The 24,772-nt window shown below is 38.3% G+C and overlaps 1 protein-coding gene across 5 annotated transcripts; it reads left to right on the top strand.

The window, feature by feature from the left end:
- The first annotated feature begins 69 nt into the window (after positions 1 to 69).
- LOC113668338 (tight junction protein ZO-1) lies at positions 70 to 23,686 on the top strand. 5 transcript variants are annotated; one of them, XM_027184225.2, is made up of 32 exons: positions 70 to 323; positions 2,295 to 2,640; positions 2,980 to 3,299; positions 6,878 to 6,925; positions 7,601 to 7,728; positions 8,224 to 8,326; positions 8,664 to 8,763; positions 9,602 to 9,705; positions 10,007 to 10,218; positions 10,585 to 10,655; positions 11,016 to 11,144; positions 11,708 to 11,864; positions 12,169 to 12,316; positions 12,484 to 12,586; positions 12,703 to 12,748; positions 13,245 to 13,415; positions 14,055 to 14,209; positions 14,332 to 14,388; positions 14,539 to 14,634; positions 15,083 to 15,177; positions 15,416 to 15,525; positions 15,786 to 15,892; positions 16,178 to 16,275; positions 17,043 to 17,195; positions 17,324 to 17,523; positions 17,712 to 18,701; positions 19,459 to 19,664; positions 19,940 to 20,083; positions 20,401 to 20,657; positions 20,990 to 21,133; positions 21,913 to 22,083; positions 22,778 to 23,686. In XM_027184225.2, exons 2-32 carry the CDS (start codon positions 2,343 to 2,345, stop codon positions 22,808 to 22,810), a joined length of 5,154 nt encoding a protein of 1,717 aa, XP_027040026.2. In that variant the 5' UTR covers positions 70 to 323; positions 2,295 to 2,342; the 3' UTR covers positions 22,811 to 23,686. The 5 variants fall into 5 exon arrangements, with proteins under 5 accessions (XP_027040026.2, XP_089051656.1, XP_027040027.2 ...); XM_089195530.1 differs by having other exon boundaries at positions 100 to 810; XM_027184226.2 differs by lacking the exon at positions 70 to 323 and adding an exon at positions 584 to 810 and having other exon boundaries at positions 21,913 to 22,102.
- The last annotated feature ends 1,086 nt before the right edge of the window (positions 23,687 to 24,772 follow it).

A 24,772-nucleotide genomic window follows, 5' to 3' on the forward strand; every position in this document is an offset into this window, starting at 1 on the left:
CAGTGGTTTTCCAGATCAGCGGATCGTTTTCTCCTTCCCATTCCCATGGCAGCTTTGCTGCTCTCTTTTACATCATCAAAATGTTCCCCTTTAGAGGTTACTCATGCAGGAAGAGGAACGTTGTAACGGAGGAATTTTTGTTTTGGTCATGGGGTGACTCAATTTTGTTATTTTTTTTTCACGACCAGCTGTCTCAATAATGGACATGAATTTGAGAGGGGGCAAATTGTATTGATTTTGTACCTAAGCTGGCGGTTGGGCACTAGTCGAATCAATCTCTCATTCGCTCGGGATTGTTCACTTCTGAAACTCTTTCGAGCAAAGTAAGTGAATGCAAATATAAACTTAAGGTTCGTTAATATGAATGTTTTGTTATAACAGCTTATTGGTAAATCCTGGAAGTCTGAAGAGTCCTCAAGTCAAGACTCAGATTGATTAGCAGTGATCACTAAATCCCATAAAAAATGGAGCAAGACACAACTGTGTAATATTGACAGCAAGCGACCAATACTTAGCTTTACCTTTCCACACCATAAAAGGAAAATATTCAAGTGTTTGGCGCACGAACATTAATAAGTGTGAAACATTTTACAATGAGCGTGTCCATGAGCATTGCGGATATTGTGGTGAAAGCTCGACCTCGCTCCATCTACTAAAAACAAACTACATTGAATGAGGGAAAGGTGCGAAAACATAGAATTAGGGGACCTAGGTTCCTCTCGTATTCTACCTTTGTTGATTTACGCGCGTGAAAAAACAGCAGAGGCCGTCGAGGTCACTGGTTCTGAACGAAACGACATTGATGAGACTGTAAGTTACAAAAAATGCTTTGTTTTGTGTATTTAAAGTATCTTTTACTGTTTCATGTTTAATATAAGTACCTGGTATTCGGTTTGGAATAAAAGGGAGTTTTCAGCAAAAGAGGGAAAAAAGTAGAGAAGATGACCGTCGGCAAAATTCCTAAGAACGATTTTAGCTTGGATTCCACATTCCAGTTCTTTCTTGCGCATTGGACCAGAGTGTAAACACGATCATGACTCATTTCCGGTTGGGCGAGAAATATCAGACCCGTTTTGTAGTGGAACAATTGCATTTTCATTCGAATAGAGGGACGATATTTATCCAGTGATATCTAAAAAAAAAAAAAGGGCCGCATTCTTGCTGTTTGATATTGAGTACAACATTTCTTAGTGGACTTTATTAAAGGTACAAAACTTATGTCTCAGGAAGCGCTAATGACAAACGGAATTTGTAAACATACGGCTACGCAGAGCAGGAAACCAGTATGTGATTATCAAATCCACAAGTCACAAAAATTACATTCTTTTACGATGATTAAATCGAGGTATCTGTAGACATTTCTAATCGAGTCCGTCAAAATTCCGCTGAAATTCTACATCACGTACAATGCAAAGTTGGGGTTAGGTCAATGTCTTGATTAATGCAAATGATAAATATCGTGCCTTCAGGGAACATTTAAGAAACTTAAGCTTACTTTTTCTACCGTTTGAATTTAATCTTACTCCTGCAGGATCCCCGTTGTTTCCGTTTGTGTAAATAACCAGCACAAATAACGAAATAGAGTAAAGTCCATGGTCAGGATTGAAGCATAGTATTAAGTTTAAGTTAAGCTCGACTGTCTTTTGCAGAAAATGATTTCTGATTTTTGATACAAATCGAAATTTTTTATGAAAATTAGATTCGACATAAAGTGAATCTTTTGTTTCTGAAGTGTGAAATTAACAAGAAGTGAAATTGACAACGGAACCTAAGATCTTGTTAACGCCGATTTATTGATAATAAATTGTTCAAAGAATTCGTCAATATCGCAAAATTGAATGTTGTTCCGGATTTGCCTTAAGTCTATGCCTAGGTGCCTACAGGTAATCCATTTGGCTCACAACTCGGAAAGACCGTTGGAATTTCGACAGTTGGCTTGTTATTTTACAGGCAATGCAGCTGCATATTTTTGAAACCGCTCCATTTCGAAGAATCTATAAAATTCTCGTATCGAAACGTATCAAATGACAGTGACCTAATGGCAAAGTAATTTTGCTGTATTAAATCATTGCCCGTTTCCTAGAGACCTTGCGCGCTGCGAATGATGTAGCGAAAATGTAATTACCATTCATGCAAACGCAAGAATATTTAGATAAAATAGCCCGTAACAGAGACCCGAAATTTGCGCATATTTTTTCATTGTCATGAATTGAATCAGCGGGGTACATTGCTCTTTTCTCGCCTCTGATTGGTTAAGGAACAAAGCCAACAATTAATTCTGGCCTGATTGACAGGGAGGCACTAGGAAACGACGCCGAACGAAGCAAACTACGAATGCTAAGATGGCTGCGGCGTTAAAGCCATACCAAAGTGCTTTGCTTGAAAATCGAGACCTTATTCTTAGAGACGTTCGAACTAACGAAGTTTGTCCGCTGTTGTATGTGAGTGGTGTGCTGACTCAGAAAGAAATCGATGGTATAAACATTGGGCGGACCCCTCAAGAACGTACGGAAAGCTTGCTTGACTTACTCCATTACAAGGGTCCGACTGGATTTCAAGAGTTGTGTGTGGCATTAGAAGACTCGCATCCCCACTTGGCAGCCAAGTTAAGGGCCAAGAATCCACAAATCGAGGTTTTAGGTAAGCTTTTAACGATTGATGTCCTCTCACTGGAAATTTAAAAACTCTCGACACGTTTGCCAGAGCACAAGCTTTGCAAAGTTTGTGCCTTCGAACGCTATCCCAAATTATTCTCATGAATTTTCTCTCAATAAGCGACAATTGGTTTTGTTTTTATGCAGGTTTTTTTGTGATACGAATTTATTAATGTATGCAAAACAACCTTTCCAGCGTTTATATTGGTTTGAGTCATGACACTGTAATTAGACTGTCCTTGCATACGTTTATTTAAGCTCAGGAAATTCGTGCTTGCTCGGTTATTTTCGCAAATTTCAGCTTGCATTTGCTGTATTCTTTCAGAGGGCAAACCAAGGGACGCTTATCCAAGATATTCTAATCCCCAGAGAGTTAGAGATTTTGAGCAGAGAGAAAATAATAATAACGAATTTTATCACGGTAAACGCGAGTATTACACACCCGAAAGAAACTTCAGTCAAGAAGAACAGCCGCGAAAAGAGATGAGGGGAGAAGAGCAATTGCAAAGAGGGCGAGATTATTCTTACGACAGGGGAAGAGAAGTTTCTCAATATATCACAGAAAAGTACAACGAAGGACGAAACTACGTGGAGAATGACGCTGGAAGTGAACGGAACTATCGAAAGTCAGTCGGCGATGCAAGCGTAAGTTTGTTGTTATCCGCTCTATTTTTTTTTATTGCTCTTTCTACTTCACATTTAATATCAAATTTAGTCTGCTGAATTTTTCTTTTCGTTACACGAAAGGGGTGTGCTTTCCATTAACTTAGTGTTACCGACGCGCTCGGTTATCTTCGAATTTGATATGTGTGTGTGTTTGTCGATGTTGTGGGAAAATTGACAATGAAATATTTTCAACACACGGAATTTGGAGTATGCGTGTTTATGAGCGTGGTTTAACGTATGGTGACTTAACAGCTGATGTGTAGGTTACCCATCCTAGATCATATCTAAAATTAGTGCTTCACAATTAATACAGGCAATAGCGAAAGAACTTCACTGCAAATAAAGATATCATTATCTTTCTGAGGCGTTGAATGTCCTCGAGAAGCTTAGTAGTATTAGCTTTTATAGTATCGCTGAACGTTTCAATTCGCGTCGCAAATCGTATCAAAAGGTCAGTTTTTCATGGCTTGATGAGGTTTATTAGGTACAATTTAGCTGCCCAGGTTGACTTCGACCCGCCGATGTACCGGGGGGTCCTATAAATTTTTAGCTCAACTATAGTTATTTTTTGGATACTCCAAATCCTTTATTTGCAAGAAATTTCACGATGGAAGCTTCTATTTATGTGATGTCATACACTGCTCACGAGTGTTATTGGAGGTTCGTCTTAGATTTCCAATTTAAAAGCCTTATGTGTGAGTTTTCCAAAATTTATTGCTGTCGTTCTTTCAGCCATTTTACATATACCCCGCCTTTTAAGCTATTTGGTTCTTTGGAGTTTTTCCGTTTTCACTGAAAATTGTGGGAGCGAATCTCGAATTTAAATCATAGACTTCAACGAGAAAACCCTCGCCTGAAACTTAACGTGAGTGTTAGTGTCTTTCCGTACCAGAAGTTATTTTTAATCAACTCTGAAGGGTTTAAACTTGCGAGGTCGAATATATTTTCGTGGTTGAGTGGTTTTCCTACCTCCTGTATTATGGAGGTCGGATAGATCCAGTTTCAAAGGCGACGAGGAGTCGATACAAATTGTTTTATCATTTGCCTTATCAAGAAAGAATGGTTGTGAAAGTAAATATTTCGTATGCAAGCGATTCAATCGGATCTCTTAGTACATGTATTTGGTGTGCGTTCTTCTTAATATCACGCATGATGCTTATATTAGTTCGCGTCTCCTTTGTCGTGGAGTTCTGTTTCGGTAAGGTTCTACTGCTGTTCTTTTGTTTACACGAGCACGTAGGAAGCTTGCGCCGAAAATGGAGCATTAATGTGGTCGCAGAAATAAATATGTGCGTCACCAAACAACTGGATGAATGCCTATACGTTTCGTCGCGAAATTAAGATATAATCCGAATGTTTTGTTTCATGGTAAGGTTGATTTTAAATCTTAAAGAGTTGTTATCGTTCTCATGGGAATTTTTCCATCAAGTTGACGAGTTACTGATGCAGTTAGCAAAATAAAATCTGCGAATAATGATTATTTAACTTTGTTTTTCCCTTGAATAAACAAGCACCACATTTTGACCATGTTCTACTCTATAGTGCTCAAAACATTTCAATAATTTTATCCAGGAAGATTTTTTTTAGCATTACACTTCAACAAATTCTATTATTCAGGGGAATTCAAGCAATGAACAGTGTTTTTGTACTGTAACCTGTTGGAGTTATCAATTGTTAATGGTATTACTTTTGGCACTGATCAGGAAAACAATATACAGCATTTTCAAACACCTTAGATTGCAAAATAAACAGTTTTCATTGTTTTCTTAAATTTGAAGAGTTTAAATAATTTTTATATGCCATCTCTTATGCACACTTGGACAATTGTGGCCAGGAGAAGCCAAGCTCACTTATGGTGATTTACAGACAGTGAAAGCCACAAAATAATTTCAGAATTTTTATTAGCTGGTAAGACGTTATCTTCAGTTGTATTGTTATGTTTACCAATAGAACACTTGGCTAACCAGTTTGGAGAATTTTCAACATAAGTCATTGCTTTTAACAAGTTTTGCTTGCTTTAGTACCTTTCGTGAGTGTGAAGTTTAAACCAGAAATAACACCCTAAATCTGTTATAATAGCCCAATCTTCACTGTCCTTTGCATTGAAATTGTTAGTATAAATAGTATATCATGTTAGGATAGAGCAGATAGTGTTCAGTGGTTGGTTGGAAGCAAAATAAGGTGTTTGCATATCTCAGATGAATAATCACCAAGGTTTTTTTTTTTTTAAACCTCTTGCATATGAAAACCAAGATTTATATGTTTGTTGCATGTTTTTGAAATTCACATTTCTTAATATGGGAGTTGAACCCTTCAGATTTAGCTTCCACCTTTTGAGAGTAACTGGTTGTGGTTACAAGGCTGCTAAAAGGCTGTTTAGTAAGTAATTGAAATGAAGTGGGGTCAGTTGAAGTTCACACTAGAGAGAAATTTAAGAAATATCTTTCAATCACATGATGTTTATGCTGTCTACTTGTATATCCTAAAATTCACTAGGATTTTATTTGAGGCTTGAACAAACAGGTTTCTTATATAGTAACAAGGGATCTAACTTCAAATGTTTCAGCACTTAAAGCAATATTTTGTTGGCAAGCAACTGGGTTATTATTTTTGATGACAATATATTTAATTTGGAAAATTGATCATGATCAGTTCGTATTGTTATTTTCTTTTTATGCGTAGCGCTAAATGTTGTTGGGAAGGTAGAGATGTTTTTATAAAAATCTTTGAGACCCTATGTCAGTTTCTGAGTGTTCCAAAGTTCTAAATTCTAGGAGAACTTTTCACAGTAACATTAAACCATCAGCAAATGCAACTAAAATCTGTGTTTAAGGTCATGATTCTTTTTATGCTGAAGAATTAAAAAAAACATGTATCAAAGTACAAAACTGGTCAGCATGCAGAATGGAAGTGGAGAAATTTAAAGACCTTGCATGCTTACATTTTACTTAATGCAAGGGTAATTATTGCTCTGAGAAGAATTAAAAAGATGTACTCTTCAAGTTGCCAACAAAGCGACTGCTTTCAGACCACTTGTCTCATAGATATGTCTGTGTACATTAGAGACATTAAGTAAGGAGCTTGAAAAAAGTTGGAGGAAGAAAAAATATTTCAAAAATCCAAATGCTCAACTCTGCCCTTCCAAACATTCAAACTTTGTCAATAACAATGAATAGTATGCAGAAATCTGCCATGTATGCATGTACCTGCCAAAATAGAGCTCTTGGGTAAACATATCTTTATTTATCCAAGCTAATGGCTGTAATTTTGTAGTTGTCAAGTAAGAATCTTAGTACAGGCATTTTATGTCAACATTAAGTGAACTTATGTACACAGAAACATTTTAGTGAAGTTACAGGTTGTGTTGTGTGATTTTCATGTCAAAGTTTGACAATAAGCAGGTCATATTTTAAAGGAGAGAGTGTTGTCCTGTTTTGCCCTATATTGTCAAGTGTGGCTTTTTGGGATATAAAGAAAAGTTGCACGGAGCTTTTGACAAGAATTATCATTTTATTGCTCAAGGTTTTCACCATTTGACACGGTCTTGTTTTCCATAGCCTTCAGAGCAGTATGTATGGGAAAGGCAAACAATAGTTTTGGAAAAGGTGAGTTTCTGGTGATATAGTGATGTTGAATACATGCAGCAATGAAAATTTAAAAAGAGCAAAACTAGTGTGTGGTTTGTCTTTGTCTCTTTTCTTTTGTATTTGTGCAAATTCCTTTTGTTGTTCCTAATTTATACTTTGTGAGAGACTTGTTCTTGATGGGCCAGTTCTAATGCTATTGTTTTTTGTTGGTTTTTTTATTTTAACTTAAATTGGCTCACCTCAAGAATTATTTTCAACTTGTCTTCCTAATTTTTACTTTGTGAGAGACTTGTGCTTGATGGGCCAGTTCTAATGCTATTGTTTTTTTTTCCCTGACTTGAATTGGCTCACCTCAAGTTTTATTTAAAAGTTGTTATAGTTTTCTTAAAGATTTTTTCCTTTGTTTCTATTTATTGTCAACTTGTTGACCAGTCAACTCATTCGACTTTTTCTATAAATCCTCATTTAGCTTCTCTTTTTTATTGCTTGTTTTGTTTTTGTTAGTTTTTTTTGCTGCAAATTTGGAACCCAAGAGTTGTTTTATTTGACCTGCACAATTTTCAGTAGATTTTTTGTGTGATATCTTGTCTTTAATTGTAAATTCATAACTTATGTCTTCTTTGACATGTTGTTGTGGTGAATGCATGCATTTTTTAAGTTTGTTTTACCATACCTGTTTGTTTTGCTACATAGGCAAATTCAAATCAGGGGTTTGGAATTGCAGTGTCTGGTGGAAAAGACAACCCCCACTTCAAGAGTGGAGACACATCCATTGTTGTTTCTGATATTGTCCCTGATAGCCCTGCTGATGGTCTGCTAAAGTAAGATTTTACCTTTTTTGCTGATAAATTATGGTAGCTAGTGCAAAACTAAGAAATTTGTAGATCTGTAGTCTAAAAGAGGAATAATCTTCTTTTGTATTCAAAATCATCATGGAAGACAGATGCCAATGAGACACTGGTGCAGTGTCAGTCAGCCTAGAACAGAATTTTCTCAAATTCACATACACAAAATTCCCAAGGAATTCTCTTGTTGGAAAAAGTGGACATATTCAGTGCAGAGCTAAACCCTGTAAAAATAAAATCTTAATGCTAAAGCTCAGTGGTCTCGACAGACATTTTAAGTGAATTGATTATTAAGCCTTTGATCTCTGAACTATTACCCATTACCTGGCCTCTCTGGAGCTCTGTGATATAGGGAAAAAAGTAGGCTTCAAAGAGTTTGGATATTATCATGAATTTTTGTCCCCTTACTTTTGTAGCACATCAACACAGTTTAGTGGAATTTTTTCATCGACTATTCCCTCTTTATTTCAGGGTTAATGACATCATAACACAAGTTAATGATATAAATGTTGAGAATGTTTTGCATTCAACGGCTGTGCAAGCCTTGAAGGACAGTGGCAACTCAGCGCGACTAGTAAGTCTTCCCTTGATAGTCAGTTTTAATGGTCATTTTAGTCTGATGCAACATTTCCAAGCTTTCAAAAAGTTTACAAAATAGATCAGCATTGTTTGTCCTTTTCTTTTTCTTTTTTTTTTTCTTTTTTTTTTTCCCAATATTTTGTTTTGAAAGTCACTTTTGCCATCTTTTTTGTTTATTTTCACTTCAGACAGTATTCTTTCCAGGACTCCTGCTTCTTACTCTTCATTTGTTGCCCTCTACAATGAAAAGTCTTTACTCTTGTAGATCTTCAATAGCTTTGTTAATGCAGTTCTACTTTACATTTGGAATGACAGTGCTTTCTCATTTCTAGGCCATTAAACGACAAAAGCTTGCTCCTGTGATGACTACTCCCAGAGAAGGAAGTAAGGTTCCACAAACTGTCACACTCGTTAGGGAACAGCAAAATAAAGGTACCTTGTTGATTTATAACATGTCAAACTAATAATCCTAAATCTGCAATGGAATTAGATGAGGTGCAATGACACACCCTTTACACTACATCAAAATTAACCCTTTAACTCCCAGATCAAATTTGTAATTCTCCTCACTGTTTACCATTCATTTCTTATAATGTTAGTTAAGGGAATTAAGTATTGGATCAACTTACCCCAAATTGATATTTCTCTTTATTCTTATCACTTATCTGGTGATATTGTATTGATATTGTAAGGAGAAATTCTGTCTTGGTCACTCATGGGAGTTGAAGAGTTAAGTGTTACTAAAAAAAAAAAAAAAAATGTATTTTGTATCCCCTCAAACTCTAATCTAGCAGAGATACTTTGATTGGTTTTTTTTTCAATTTTTTTTAAAAGAAATTTTGTGTAAACCATGTTAGTTTCTATATAGCCAATAGACCTCTTTGATAATTGCAGGTATGAATTTTATTCTTTTATATGCAAACAAGCCTTCTTGGCCTCCCTCTTATGTGAAACTCTTTTGTCCTTGTACATGTTGTAAAGGCAAGAAAGGCTAATTTACAGGAGTATTAAAGGATAGCAATTTGGCCTGCAATTTTTAAGAAAGGGTTCACTGTGTGATCATTCCAAAGCAATATGAACACTTGCTCTACATATAAAGAAGGGTATCGTATCCAAGAAAATGGCAGAGAGAATTGAAATAGTTGATGTGATTAGTATTAAGTAATCACGTTACGAGGCATCAAGTTCATAAAATGATAATTTGTGCTCATTTTGATAAGTGCAGATGCTTGTGTTTTGTACTAAATTTGGCCAATTCTTGTATTCTTAGGTTATGGATTTTCACTTGGAGGATCCATGTTCATCAAAGAAATTGACAAGAATGGTATGGTTGCTAGGCAAGGTGAACTGAAGTCTGGAGACATCATCCTGAAGGTGCGCAATGAAACATTATTTAATGTTTAATCATGCTTTTTACCTCTGTACAAAATCCTACTAATAAAAAACACAACAATAATTAATATCTAGTAATAACCATATGAAATCTTAATTACTGTATAAAAGTACAGTAGGTAAAGGAAAGCAATAGGTGCCAAATAATTACATATAGAAATATTTAATCGAGATGGTGAGGCCCAGTATAGAATCACAAAAACTTCTTCAAAAACAGGAAACACAAGCATAGACTGAGATAGAATTTTTCCTTTCCTGTTGTAATTTTGCCTTTGCATTCCAGATAAATGACCGTAAATCTGAAGAGATGAGTTTGCGGGAGGCCATTGATATGGTCCGTCGTTCCAACAAACTGGACCTGGTTGTACTGAAGGATGACCAGTTACCACCAAGTTACAGCACACACTCTTTGCCAGCAGCATTTAGACACAAAACTCGAGACAGAGATCATGACCTGCCAAATGGCTATAATGAAGAGCCAGAATTGCCTCCAAGGTAAGAGAGAACACGTGAGGCTATGTTCAAGGTATATTTTGCAAACTGCTTGGTGTGTTTAGACACTTCTACCTTAATCATGAAGTTGTGGACAATACTCTGGACTTTGTTGCAGAAAATTGACTGAGTCTGTTTTAATTTCTATTGCATTTTGCTCACAACCAGCTTATCTATGTCAGTGTTCTGTTGGCTGGTACCTGGAGCTGGGCTTTGTATTGATTACTGTGATGACTTCATTGTCATTACAGAGGTTGTTGCCCTCCTGTTTACACTCATATGGCACCAACCCTCAAATAGTATTTTGGAAGTGTTTCAATACAGGATGTCTACCTTATGACTGTTATTTTACTATTACTCCAACAATAGGCACTATAGTGAGGATGATCTCCCAGAGCGACCCCCACCTCCTTTGGATAAAGACAACCTGCTGTTTTCAGGTAAGTATTGTAGATCTCCAATAAAAAGGTTAATTTCATTGATTAATGGGGGTATGATAATTAGCAGCCAAAAATATTAGCCATGACTTTGTGTAGCTTACATCCTAATTACTTGACATAAATTTGCTATTGCTGTTCAAATTTTTAAAGTGCAAGTTTAGTAACTTAGATGATGTTGATCTTTAAGATGCATGGGATTCAATAGGTGTACTGTGGTCCATTTGGTGACTTAAGTAAACAACAAGAGGGCTAAAATAAATGAAAATAAATGTTTTTCTATCTTAGTGCTCTTGTAACAAAACAGTTTGGCACCCTTGTTTTGTTCATGTTTCTTTTTGATGTACATCTATTGATTTCTAGGATCAAGCTGGAAGAGGCCAGATACTGGTGAACGAGTCTCGGGGATAGGTTATGACAAAGAGGAGGTCTTCAGGGCTGTAGAGAGTTCACAACAGGAATCAGAACCACATTTTCCAAAACCTGCGGAAGGTATTAATTGAAGTTTCAAGACAAACCCTCTCTAAAAGCTCAAGCTGAAGTTTAAGATTTTTGAATTGATTTCATGAACTTTACAGGTCATAGAAAAAATAATTATACAGATTATGATATGTCTTATTTTTCATGCAAAGACATCTTGGTCAGGCAGGATTTACTGCTATGAGAAACAGTACCATTGGGGAGCTTTTTTGCATGTAGATTAAAATTCCATAACCTTCCTGAAAGGCATAAGAAACAGCAAAAGTGCAATATGTGGTGATTCATGAATCAGAGTTTCATTAAGCCTAAGATACATTTGTTAACTTCAGATTGCTTTAACTTTTATCTTCAAGTGCCAGCAGTCACTAAACTTCACTGGTTTTCCTTGAAGCATATTGAACCAAAAACTTGAAACCAATGCTGTCTTGTTTTCAGCAATGCATGTCTCATTCAAAAGTGGTTGTGAACCCTTAACTATATTAATGTTTTCCAAAATTGTTGCACTACTATGTATTGAAACATAGAAACTGTTTATTGATCGCTTGTAACTAGTATTTTGTCTTCACCTCCCCCAGTATCATACACACCAGATGGTTTAAGTTCTTGGGGAAGGAATGAATCTGTGAATGCGTCAAGATCAAGTGTCAATTATGTTGAGTCTACCTCAAGTTCGCCTCGCAGTGATCGTAAGGATGGAGCACAGGACTCTGTAGACCGCAGGAGATATAGAGGGTATGCTTCTGTTATTTGAGTGTCCCTGCTAGTAAGGAAAAATGATAAATACACAAGCAGATTGCCTAAGTTTTGAATAGAAACTTCTACTTAACAATCCAAATACTGGTACATATGCTGTCAGAATTCTTTAAGACAGTCTACACAGTTACTCTTGGAAAGTGAACTAGTACAGGAATCTCCAAAATGAATTCAGAGTAATTTTGTTATGAGAAGATTATGATAATTAAAATGTGCCTTGTGCTGCTGTGTGCAATTTTAATATTTTTGCTATGACATAAAGCGACTCAACTTTGTTCAACAGGGATGCGCGACTTGTGGCATTCCGTAAGAGTGGCAGTCTTGGTATCCAAGTATCAGGTGGAAATAAAACTGGTATTTTTGTTGCTGCTGTGAAGGAAGGAAGCCCAGCTTACAATGAAGGATTAAGGAAGGGTGATCAAGTATTAATGGTGAGTACACTTTTAAACCAGTGAACATGATATTTCACTCTTGACTTTGAGATTTTGAGGGTCTTTTAGCTCAATTTGGTAAGTTATACCTTTTAGAACCAACAGTTTTAACTGGAAGAGGGGTGAGAAATTTTCTAAACACCAAGGAATGCCATCTTTTATTTCAGGCCAATGACATAGATTTCAAGGACATTACAAGAGAAGAGGCTGTTTTGATTTTGTTGTCTCTTGGAGATGAAGTGAACCTTTTGTGCAAGTATAGAAGACAAAGTAAGAGAAGCTCCTCTGGTATCTTCAGAGAATCTTTTTCAATTTAACTACTAATTTAAAGAGAGTCCGTTTCTTGTTGTATCCTATGAAATTGACAGTTGACTCTGTGTTTTTAGCTTTTGACAAGATCAGCAAAGAATCTGGAGATTCATTTTACATCAAGTAAGTTTGTTGGGTGAAGTGGATTCATCATGACCTTACAAACTTGTGATGGGAGATACTGTGCATTGTATATGTGAGACTTTGTCCTTGAATGATGTTCAGTACATGAACAGTTGAAAAAGAAACTGTTGCTGAATTTTCTTGTTGAGCTTAGTTTGTCTTAATTTTATAAACGTGCTATGATGTGTTGGTTTTGAATAGAAAACCTTGTAGTACAATTAACTAGGAATAAAACTAAGGCATGCATGCATGTTTATATAGTATTTTGTGTAAGATATTGCACTTAGCATTTGTGTTTTTTCCTTTTTTTCCATTTAAAAGATAACAAGAGAGCCTCTGTTTTATCAATTTTTATACTGTTGTGTGCTTTACCTTCTATAAAAACTTTATCATTATTATTTACTGGGATGTTGTTAAGAAAAAGGAGATTCAAAGTTGCAATAATAGAAAGTTCTGCCAAGTTTACAAGTTAACTCGTTTCTTTATCTTTTGACAGAGTTCACTTTGATTATGAGCAGATGAAGGAACAGGAGTTCTCTTTCCAAAGGGAGGATGTGTTCCACATATGGGACACCATGCATGATGGAGTGATTGGAGCATGGCGTGCACAGGTTGTAACAAAGACTGGTCTGGAAACTGAAATTGGTATTCTTCCCAATAAATCCAGGTAATTAAATGTTACCATGAGAAAAGTTTAGATAACAGAAAGATGATGTTCATCTTGTCATGAGGGTTTTAATCAAGACCTGATCATTTCATTTCACAGTGTCACTTAAGCAACAAGACAAATTACTTCTTGCTTTACTCAAACGGCATTCGTCAGTACAGAAATTCACCTTTGTGTATTAATTCACTGCCAGGTACTCTGAAAATGAGTTTTAAGAAATTCAGAAGGATGAATGACATTGACTGGCTATAATAACAAAATCTTCAAAAATAACCTTTAACCCCTGGACTCCTGAGATTGACCAGCATCTAGTTTCTCCTCACAATATCGTCCCTGAATCATACATTAGGGACATGAGAATATGGGAAATGATGACCAAGTGAAGGAGTTCTTGATAGTTCAACAAGTTCTAACTGTCAACACATCAGGAAATGTATAGAGAACAGTATGGAGAATATGCATACTGATATAAGGGTATAAATTGCGAAAATTTGCTTTCAGTGGTTTTTCTTGGGACGTTTTCCTTTGTATAGCCATATGATTTTCCTTTTAGAGAGAAATTGACGCAAATCCCATTTTGTTACGCCCTGTTTAAAACTAGCATTTTATGAGTTGACATTGCCTTGTTGTTTCTTACAGAGCTGAGCAGCTGGCTCAAGTTCAACAAAAAGTCGAACAAATGACTCCAAGGAAGGGTGATAATTATGGCAGCTTGAAGAGGAGCAACTCTAGAGGTGGCACACTAAAGAAATACAAGTTTGTGTCTTCTGATCATCTGGATGAGGAATCATTCAGTAAGTGATACATGAGCAAAATGATGAGCAGGGTCCTATGAGCTTATTTTGCCTTCTTTTTTTGCGCAAGATGTGCTATTCATATGAGGGAAAATCAGTAACACTGAGTTGTTATTTTTCAGCGACCACTGCACTGGAAAACAAACTGCCAGCATATGAACGTGTTGCTCTCAGAAAACGTAAGTTAAACTTCGTGAAATATCAAGTGCATTCCCTTCTGCAAAACGCTGCCATATTTACTTAATTGACACTTGTAGTTTTACTTGTGTTAAAAATTTGTCTTCCCTTTGCTTTGGCAAGCTTTTTAACTTAAATTATTTTCTTTATAGCTGGTTTTGTCAGGCCAGTGGTGTTACTTGGGCCGATTGCCGACATTACAAGAGACAAGCTTCTTCAAGACATGCCAGATGTATTTGCCATTCCAAGTAAGAACAGTGGAGCCATTGAAGCGCATTGGCTCCGATAGAAGGAAAATTATCCTAATGATAACTCAAAGAAAAAACATAAAAACACGGTCTAAACGGGGAAAAGCGGGAGGTGTTCCACTCACAGTTTTAGTTCTGCAACTGATTGGTTGAGAAAGTGGAGCGGGTTCTCGCGACCAATCACAGAGGAAGGTGAAGCAAAACCAATGAGATTGCGGAATACTTTAAACGCTGAGTTGAAAATGTCGGTATTGTTACTGCCCTAATGCAAGTCAAGTCGACTTTGTTCAACATGGATTTATCTTTCCTTTGCAAAGTTTATTGTGAAGCTATGGTGCTATCTACATTTGTTTAGCGCTCAATATTTGGCAATATTTACATAGAAATGTATTGTTCTTAGGAGGCTACAAACAGGTTAATGAGGATTTTTTTCTGTCTGTAATTTCAGCTGCCTTCCGTGGTCTACAGCCAGCAGGCAGAAGCCCCATGCGTTCATCCCGACGTTCATTGAGTTACGTTACTATCAAGGCTGTAATTGACAGCGTAAGTCACTAATTAGATTCGAACCAAACGTCACCAAAAAATGAAGAATTATGTAGGAATACTGTGAAAAAAAGACGTGATTTGATCATTTCGGAGTTAGCTTTAAGTGGAGAGCCAAATTCTCTCAACATTTTGTGGGGAGAAGTGCAGTGAGAATTAGTGAGGTGTGTTGTTTGTTTCAGATGAAGTATGAATTATTTCTTAATCAAACTGCATTGATTTTAATTTATTTTCACAGGGCAAGCATTGTCTTTTGGACATTACTCCTGAAGAAGTGGAAAGGCTAAACTTCGCTCAGTTGTATCCCATTGTGATCTTTCTGAGGCCACCCAACAAACAAATGGTCAAGTAAGTCTTGCAGAGAATTTGTTCTTTCCTTCCTCGGCTCTAGTGTGATTTTTCAGTTCGGTGATTATTCAAACCGAGTTTTTAGTTCACTAAATTGATGCAACGACGGTGTTTTAAAGTTTTATCTTGAAAGAAAGGTTTTAGTATTTATAAAAACCTCTCTTCTCGGGAGTGATTGGTACCTAACTGGAATTCCTTAACAGATTGTTAGGTTCTTGGCGTATAATAACTTCCTGTGTTACACGGGTTTTCCTTTTCAGGGAAATGAGAAGCCAACATGGCGTGGGAGATCAGTCTGCAAAAATGATTAAGAAACTACACGATAACTCACTGAAACTGGAGCAGTTTTATAGCAACATGTTTACAGGTTTGAAGATGTCCTTTTCTGTTTCATCTGTTGTTGTTTGTTTGCTATGCGTGTAGAGTGTCGAGTCATTGTTCGATGACAAAAGGAATATGACAACGGTCATTTTCTTTTCGTAGACTTGTAATTACAACTAAATTTTAAAGAGGAAATGGAGGGGAAAATTGGAACTTTATTCCCACTAAGTGTTTTGTTCTGTTGGTGTCGCGCTATCTAGTTGCACATGTCTAACAAGGTGGGATAAACGTACGTAGTAGGGCCTTACAGGACATGTTATTGTGTATTCAGCTGTTATTCCAGCGGGTTCCATGGACAACTGGTATTCACGAGTCAAAGAGGAAATCACAAAACAGCAAGAAGATCCAGTTTGGATGTCAGAAGACAAGGTAATTCGTCGTTCGATTCTCACCGCATTGCCATCTATTATCAGCTCTCTAAGCTGCGACCATTTTGGTCGCCATGGCAAGTGAAAATATATCTGGCGCCTAAAATTTCGACAAAAGTCACCAATTGGCGACCAACAGACAAAGAAAAAATCGGAAGTGTTGTGATCGCATCGTTTAGCTGACTAACTACTTCATGTAGTGCTCATTGATATGAGTGTTGTTTTTCTTTTTCTTTTTCTCCTTTTTTAGGGTGGGGGAGGGGGAGGGGGAGGGGGAGGGGGAGGGGGAGCGACCAAAATATTTAAATGAAGACCATTTTACAATTTAAAGTCGTCAAAAGGCGACATTTTGAAAAATGAGGCTTGAAGCCCTGCTTATCAAATAAAGTTTCCATTGTTAATTATTTTAACCAAAATGAACAAAGGGAGTAATTTTTGAAAGAAACTGGTGCTGCGTCAGTGGGAGAGTATAACAGGATAATTAAGGATTATCAACTGAGTTGATAACATAAATCTTCAGAGCGGTTGGCGAAGGGCTGACGCTCGAAACGCTAGCTTTTGAACTCTTTACGGCGGCCAATTTTTGTTATCAACTTAGTTGATAATACTAAATTGCCCTATTTTAACCAAAAGTTTGTCAGTTTTTAACCGTCTGCCCAAGAGAAATAGCAAATTCAACTGAGCTACTTTATTTTTTCGTTTGTTGTTGTGGTCACGCATTTAAGTATAATTTATTTGTTTTGTTTGTTTGTTTTTCGTTTCTTTCAGTTCGATGAACAGGAAGAGATCGAATTCCGCATGCCCAGCCGCTTCTCACAGTCCTACGATTATGACTCTACGTTAGACTCACCAACTGTCCGCTCGTCAGTCTCGACCCAGCCTGTCGATGAAGATATTATGCATGCTGAACCCTCCATGGAGGTAAAAAAAAGGGGAAAAAAGTGTATTTTGTTCCCTCGACATAAACTGTTGTCCAATTATCTACTCCTCCCCTCCTCCCCTCCTCCCCTCCTCAATTTCCTTACATCAATTTTCTTTGTCTGTCGTAGGTCAATTCCGAGCCACCTCGGGTCCGTCCTGCATACTCTGATCCGCACCTTCGGTATGAGGATCCTGATTATCAAGAAGACTTCCATCCAAGGCAACGCTATGTGGAGGATGACTTCCGTAATGGCACGCATGGTTTTAACGAAGACACTTTGGAGAGACAAAGACCAGGTTATAAGAGGCCTTCTGGAAACGTCGTGAAGTAAGTAGCAGTGGATATTTCAAAGAGGCTCTTCACATTCCTGAGCTCGAAGAGCTTTGAAGTAATTTTTAAACGGTCATCAAAATTTTCACGTTGCTTCACTGATTGAACTGACTTGTCTGTTTGTCGCACAATGTTGAACAGTGACAAGTAAAAATGAGTAACTGTTGTGTTATTATTCTTTCAAGGTTACTTCCTTCTCGTGAGAACCCAGTTGAGCTAAGACAGTCACTCAAGAAGACCCGAATGCCCGATGGCTTCGATCGGTCCGAAGCGGACGCCGAAGAATTGCGAATGAAGCGTGAAAGTCTTCGTAAAGTCGAAGGTGATTCCGACCTTCTCAAAGAGTACGACGCACGCGTAGGAGTCCCGGTGTCTAAGCTCTGGGCAATTGATAACGAGTCGAGTCAGCGTCGAGAGCAAATCGATCGCATCCGAGAACCACCGATCGAAGTACAGGAGAAAAAGAAAGAAGCGGAGGCAGATCTTGAAAAGCGTTTGGAAGATTTAGAGTCAGCCTTAATACCTCAGCGACGGCGCTCTGTCGAGGAACGCAAACCTCGTCCATTCTCGGAGTCGTACGACAGAAAACCTCGTAACCTTGTGGTGGATTATTCAAATCCAGATAAAAAGGAGACGGCACATTCTAGCTATTATCCAACGCGTTCTTACCCCACCGTTACGCGTTTTGACCGCGATAAACCTGCGGAGTCTGAAATCCGCGCGAACGTCTCCGATTATCGAGTGGAAAGTGCACCGCAGACTGAGTTCCCTATGAATTCTGAGAACAGAACGGGAAGTCTATCTCGAGAACCTCGTTACAGAGCCGAAGTGACGATTCCGACCCGAACGGCGCCCAAGTTTGACGCGGGGAGACCCGAACGCCCCCGATCGGCGTATTCAGCTTACGCTCCTAAACCTTTCAATGCCGGGAACAATGACAGGCCTTCTTCGGGTGATCGGCCTTTTTCTCGTGACCCACCCACAAGCAGACCTTCGGATGGGCCTCGCATAGGAGACCCTGTGACGTACAATTTTCGCCTCTCGGGATCTCCTCGTTTTTCCCGACCAGAGCGCGAGCCAGACCCGAGACCGACGACGTACAGAACAGAGTACAGGCACAAGGTCACGTCAGACCTTGACAACATGGATCACGAAGGACAGAACGTTGTGACAAGGTGAGGAGTAAATGTCCGAGGCTAGAAATCTTAAGCTAAGGGAAGTGTTTTTCGAGAACAGAATTAGGGGAAATAGGTTCACGATTGCACCTTTGACAAGGCCACTTTCCAAGCTTCAACAAAGTGTTGATTTGGAGATGAGTCGTGAAAAATCAAGTCGCTTCGTAGAGCGTAGAGTTAGATCAAGGCAACGCAAATTTTAATTAAGTTTCCCTCATGTTACGTCAATTCTCACGTTTGTTGCTTATCAGACTGTGAAAAAATATTAACTTTATGTTAACATAACTCCTTGCATCGGTCGCATCTATAAGTAGCTTTATGTATCAGATTTACAAATAGTTTTTCTTTATTTTCGTTCAGAGCTTTGATTTATCCATGCGTCGTCTTAGTGGTAGCCTGGCCGTTATTCTTACAACAAACAAGACACGGTTTTCTATAAAAGTGAAGATATATTTTGTCTTTTAGTGCATATGTTGAACAAGCTTTTCTTGAATTATTTTTCCGCGTGTGACTTTCGCGTGATGTAAAAACTAAAGATTACTTTCATCCAGTCACTCGATCTTCAAAGGGACATTCTTGTCGCTTGGCGGCCAATTTGGCGCACGGACTCGTTTAGCTTTGTTGCTGGAGCAAAGTCTATTCGTTTTGTCCCGAGGATCCTGAATGTCGTGGTCGCGATCTTACTGAGAGATGCTCAGAAGAAATTGAAATCAGTCCAATTAATCAAGAAATTTTTTCTTCGTATTGTTTCTTTCAGTGATTTTGAATCCCTGGATGAAGACACACAAGTCGTTGCTACTGCTAGGGGCAAGTTCACTTCTCAGGGGGGTGTCCTATCTTCCCCGGAGTCCGGGGTTAGCATTGTCATACCAGAAGGTGCTATCCCACCGGGTGTGGAACAGGAAATCTACTTCAAAGTCTGTAAAGACAACAACTTTATGCCTCCATTAGATTCTGATCGAGGTAAGGACATCAAAGTTTTTAAAGGCTACGTTTCATAGTGTTTCTTTTGCTCCGTACAGAATTACTTACAACCTGAAATACTTGACCAGAAAATGACAGCATTTTCCCGGTTAGAAAAACCTCAACATCGCTACTGACCTACTTAAATTCAGCGTTTATTGCACACACGACAATCGTAACTATCTTAAGTAGTTTTTGTCTGGTGGTTGGCTGTATTATTGTGTAACGACACATAGTAGGTGAGTATGTGACGTGTTGTGTTTGTATGGTTTTAGGAGAAACTCTTCTGAGTCCATTAGTGATGTGTGGCCCTCATGGCACTCAGTTCCTCAAACCTGTGGAGCTCCGTCTGCCGCACTGTGCCTCCATGACCCCTGATGGATGGTCATTTGCCCTCAAGTCCAGTGACACGCCTACAGGTACGTGTATTTGTATGAGTGTGTGGATGTGAAGGTAATCGTCCTAGAGCGCGTTTCGCGGTTGATTTGAGGTTGTTAAAGTTGCCTAATTAGGGCTTGATTGTTTGCAATAGTTTACAAAAGTGTAGTATCCAGTTCAACCGAGAGAATCGATCAATACTCCTTGTGGCTACACGTTGTTGGAATTTGAGTCACTGTGCCTTTTGTGGCCTTTTTAAGACATCAAAAAAGACACGTTTTCTGTAGGAGGACATTAGTGATCCGCAGTGTTCATTGGATATAGATTCATATAGTGTTTTGTTACCGCTGTCCCGCAGGTCAGCCATCTGAATGGAAGAACGTTTCTCTTCAAGGTCGGGATTCCCGAGGAGACCAGTGCCAAGTAGATTCCAACTCGGTTTCAGTCCTTGTGGATCATTTCTCAGCATTTAGCCTGGTGGGCAGATCTCGTCCTCACACGCGAGGCAAGGCTACCAAGCGCATGCTGGCGGCAGTGTTCGCCCCTCCCCCAAGGGTGAATGATGACTGGGCTTTGAATGTGGTATTGCTAGATGACACGGAAGCAGCGTTTAAGGTTTGAGAAGTTTTTTTTCCCGTTTTTAAAGGGAGGCACTGTAATTTGTGGTTCAGAAAATGAGGCTATCTAAAATTGCAATTGAGAGAGAAATTTTGAAATGAGGAAAATGCTCAATCAGTCGCGAGAGCAGGTTGCGTAAAGACAGGTTCTAGGTAGTAGAGACTACGCCGCCTCCTCAGAAGTGACCATATCGAGAGACAAACAACGATACTCAAGTTGAGCCTCATTTTCTTCTTAGTAGTAGCCACATTTGCAATGCGAAACCTGATTTTTCTTCAATGGGGTAAGATACAAAGTAGTCAAGTAAATTGTTGTATTGATTTTTTTAGGATGTATGTAACTCTGAGGCAGAGCTTGGCCGATTTCCATTTTCTCCGTTCAAACCTGTTCTAGTGCACGGAGACGCTAGTGATGTCAGAGTACAGCTGAGAGACCTCAACAACAACTGGGTGGCTCGATCAAGCTGCAAGAAGGTAAGAACTTAGATATATATTGGACAATCGGGAACATTTTAGATCAGCTATTCTGAGAAGATAAGTGGTTTCACGTTCTAGGCTCTTGCAGTTGCTCATTCTTTCGTCGTTCTTCGAAGTCAACAAGTTTGAACAAATTTGAAAAAGCTTGTAGAGAATTGCATTTACGCCAGGAGTAAAATTACACCTGTGTTAAGGCCACTGGCAGGTTGCTAGCGCATTACAAGTGGATAGATCTGCCCTATGAATAAAGGGGTAAGTTCCTTAAAAAAAAACTGTGGTGCTGCGTCGTTGGGAGAGTATAACAGGGTAATTTCGTGTTATCAACTGAGTTGTTCACGTAAATTGGCTACCGTAGAGAGTTTAAAGGCTGACGTTTCGAACGTAAGCCCGTCATCAGAGTGATTGGCGAAGGGCTAACGCTCGAAAGATCAGGCTCAAACTCAGTTGATAAGATTAAATTAAATTATCGTGTTCGATCTACACCTGGCGTGGATCTCAGCCACTCCAAATTGGATTCAAGTCCATATGTTTTCTCCTTTAACCCTTTACATCCTAACATCAGTATGCATATTCTCCATACTGTTCTCCTTACATTTCCTAATGTGCTGGCAGGGAGAATTTGTTTAACAGTCAAGAACTTTATTTAGTTGCTGATCATTTGCTATATTCTCATGACCTTAAGGTATTATTCTGAGGTGATATTGTTGGGAGAAATTAGATGCAAGTCACTCTTAGGGGTTAAAGGGTTAACAGTTGAATTTGTTTTTGTGCAACAGTACATAGAATTCCATGATTCCTGGGAGGCTTATCGTCATGCTCCGTGTGTAGAGTTCTTGATCCGTGACCGAAACTTCAGCCCAAGTAGCAATGTGTGTGTGGTGGATGTGTTCCAAGAGGGTCACGAAGGCGAAACTGCCGCTGTCAGTGTCTCTACCAGGCCTCGCAAGGTACTCCGTTAGAAAAAAAGTTAGTGATCTCTCCTCAAATTTCTTTTTGTCAGATACACATCTCGAGGGTTTAACGAGTGTCGTGGAGCGCCACCTCAACTCAACGCTACTGTTTTGTGTTCATCGACACAAGTCTTATCTTATATAACCGTTCTCAGGCAATTTTCTTTAGACAAGTCTGTCTGTCCAAAAATCGACATGGCACCTTATAGACAGGAGGACTTAACTTAAAAAAAACATTTGAAAGGGTTAAATTATGTTACTGAAGTTGATTTGTTAGGGATGCTGTAAGGGGAATTTACAGGATTCAAAGAAAACCCTCTTCGAAGAGATTCCCCCTGATAAGTTCTGTGAGATAATTTTAAGGCGAAGACTTAAAATTGAGGAAAATGGATAATCTTTTCCTTTAAATGCGGTTCAAGTTGCCGGGAAAACCAAGTGAAGCGTAAAATGCTCGCAAATGATTCCTTCAATAGAAGAAGTTCGGTTGGTGAAAGTGGCATTCATCATGAAGAAACTCTTGTTTGTTAAAAATGTTATTGTCTTTGATTATCGCTGATTATCGTTTCTTTTTGATTAAAAGCTTATTTTCAGCGAGGGTTAGGGTTAGTTATCCCTTGTTATAATTCATTTTTGTACGGCATTTTATTTTAAAATCTACTTATGATGTGTTTTCTTTTATTTTGTCTCGCAGATTGGAGGACAAAAAGTTCAGTATCTCATTTAAAGACGATGTAAAGTCAAAAAAGTCTATCTACTTGTGCCAAATTGGACGAATCTGACACCGTACAAGTGTCGCGCATAAGATATTTTTCTAGAAAGATGAGCAATTTTTGGCTAAGCACGCTTAGTGAGATACTACACAACACCCACCAAATGCATCGGGGTTGTCTGTCAATCATATTTGTCTGTCAACTGCTTTTCACTGATTTCCTAGCTTTTAGACCTTTTGCTTTTGGATCTTATCCTCTTTAACAGAAAACATCCTTAAAGGGTAACTTTTTGAAGGAGCCAATCGTGCAAAGACGACAATTTCTAGTAAATTTTTTTAGGTGAATTTCCAAATCTATGCAGTGATACGATCGTCGGAATAAATGTTTAAATAGAATTATAGCTTGAAATGATTTTTTTTTTTAAGTATTAACTTGGTGAGATGATCTCTCGCGGGATAATTTTAACTGAAAAATGAAATATTTTAATGGAATCGTACATTAGAGTGTGATTGTGTTGTAGTGTAACGAAATCGTGTAATTTTAGGACAATAATTAGTTTTTATCGCAGTACCGAAATGCTAGCATAGGCCAATTGTATCTTTCTTACTATGTAATCTCAGAAACTTGCACAAGAACACGTAGTTAGGTCTTAAAGACTAAGAGTTAAGAACAACGAAACTTATCAGGTTGTCAACCAGACCTATAGTCTGTGATGTCAATTTTTATTCTTGACGGGGATTATATTATGAACCAGGTTTTGTTAGAATTTGAACTAATGCGTAAACATTTATATGAAGGCAATCACGGAAACTTCACTGGTAGTTTTTAATCTAAAAGTCCGGTTGTTAATCAGACCACCACGCTGTATCAATAAACTTCGTACACTTTTACGTTCCGAGTTTAATTACTTGCGTTGGTTTGTTACGTCTCACTACAATCGCTTAAAGCATATAAGTTTGTTTGAGTGTCTCAGTGGTGTTAACCGTTAGCCGTAAAGAAAAGTGAACCGTAAAATTTTTTCTTTTCTGCAATGTGTTATTTTGGGTTAACCGTAACCGCAAAGTAGCCGAAAGTTTAAGTGTTAGCCATTAAAGCTATGACCCCATTGAGACCCTCTTGTTTGTGCAAGGTTAAGAGTTTTGGTAGGTATTCTTGACGTCCTTCCGCAAAATTTCTTGCAAGGCCGAGAGCGTTGTTTCTTCCCTGCAGCTTGTCTCTCAGCCCTTACCCGTCCTACTGTTCCCTGGTCCTCTGTTGTTACACCCCTCCTGTTTTGTCCACCTATCGGTTCCTCAAGTTTCATCAGGGGAGTGGAAGGGAGGGGAGGGCTGGGACTAAGACGGTTGATTGACAAATGATCCAGAGGTACCTAAGGCACCTCTCCTTTTATAGCGCGCCTTCGTGTTTAAACTGTTGGCTGTAGTGTTCTCTTGAATCATGACAGCACCTTTTTTCCTAGCTGTACTTTAACCCTTTTAAGCCCCAAGAGTGACTAGCATCTAATTTCTCCTTACAATCTCATCACTGAATCACGCATTAATGTCATGAAAATAAAGGAAATGATCACCAACTGAAGAAACTCTTGATTGTTAGACAAATTCTCCTTGTCAGCACATTAGTAAATGTACAGAAAACAGTATAGAGATTACAAATACTGATGTTAGGGTGTAAAAGGTTAACATCGACTTCAAAGTGTTCTCCACGAGTACTGATCACTTTAATTGATTTGACCTCAGACAGCCTACGATTTATAAACAAAACTGTTTCGCGGTTTATTCAAGCATGAATTAACCTTTTCTGTTGAGAAATTCATAGATTTTGATTCAGAAGTGCCCGGCTTTGTAGTTTTTCAACAAGGACACTAGTAAGAGACAGGGAAACATAAGGAAATTTCTTGGGAAAAAATATTTCGTCTGTGAATAAAAAACGTTCACTCTCAGTTTAAGCATATTAAGTGATGCACATCGGCAAAACAT

The sequence above is a fragment of the Pocillopora damicornis genome, chromosome 2 (genome assembly GCF_964200805.1).
Source record: "Pocillopora damicornis chromosome 2, jaPocDami1.2, whole genome shotgun sequence".
Classification (NCBI taxonomy): Eukaryota; Metazoa; Cnidaria; class Anthozoa; order Scleractinia; family Pocilloporidae; genus Pocillopora; species Pocillopora damicornis.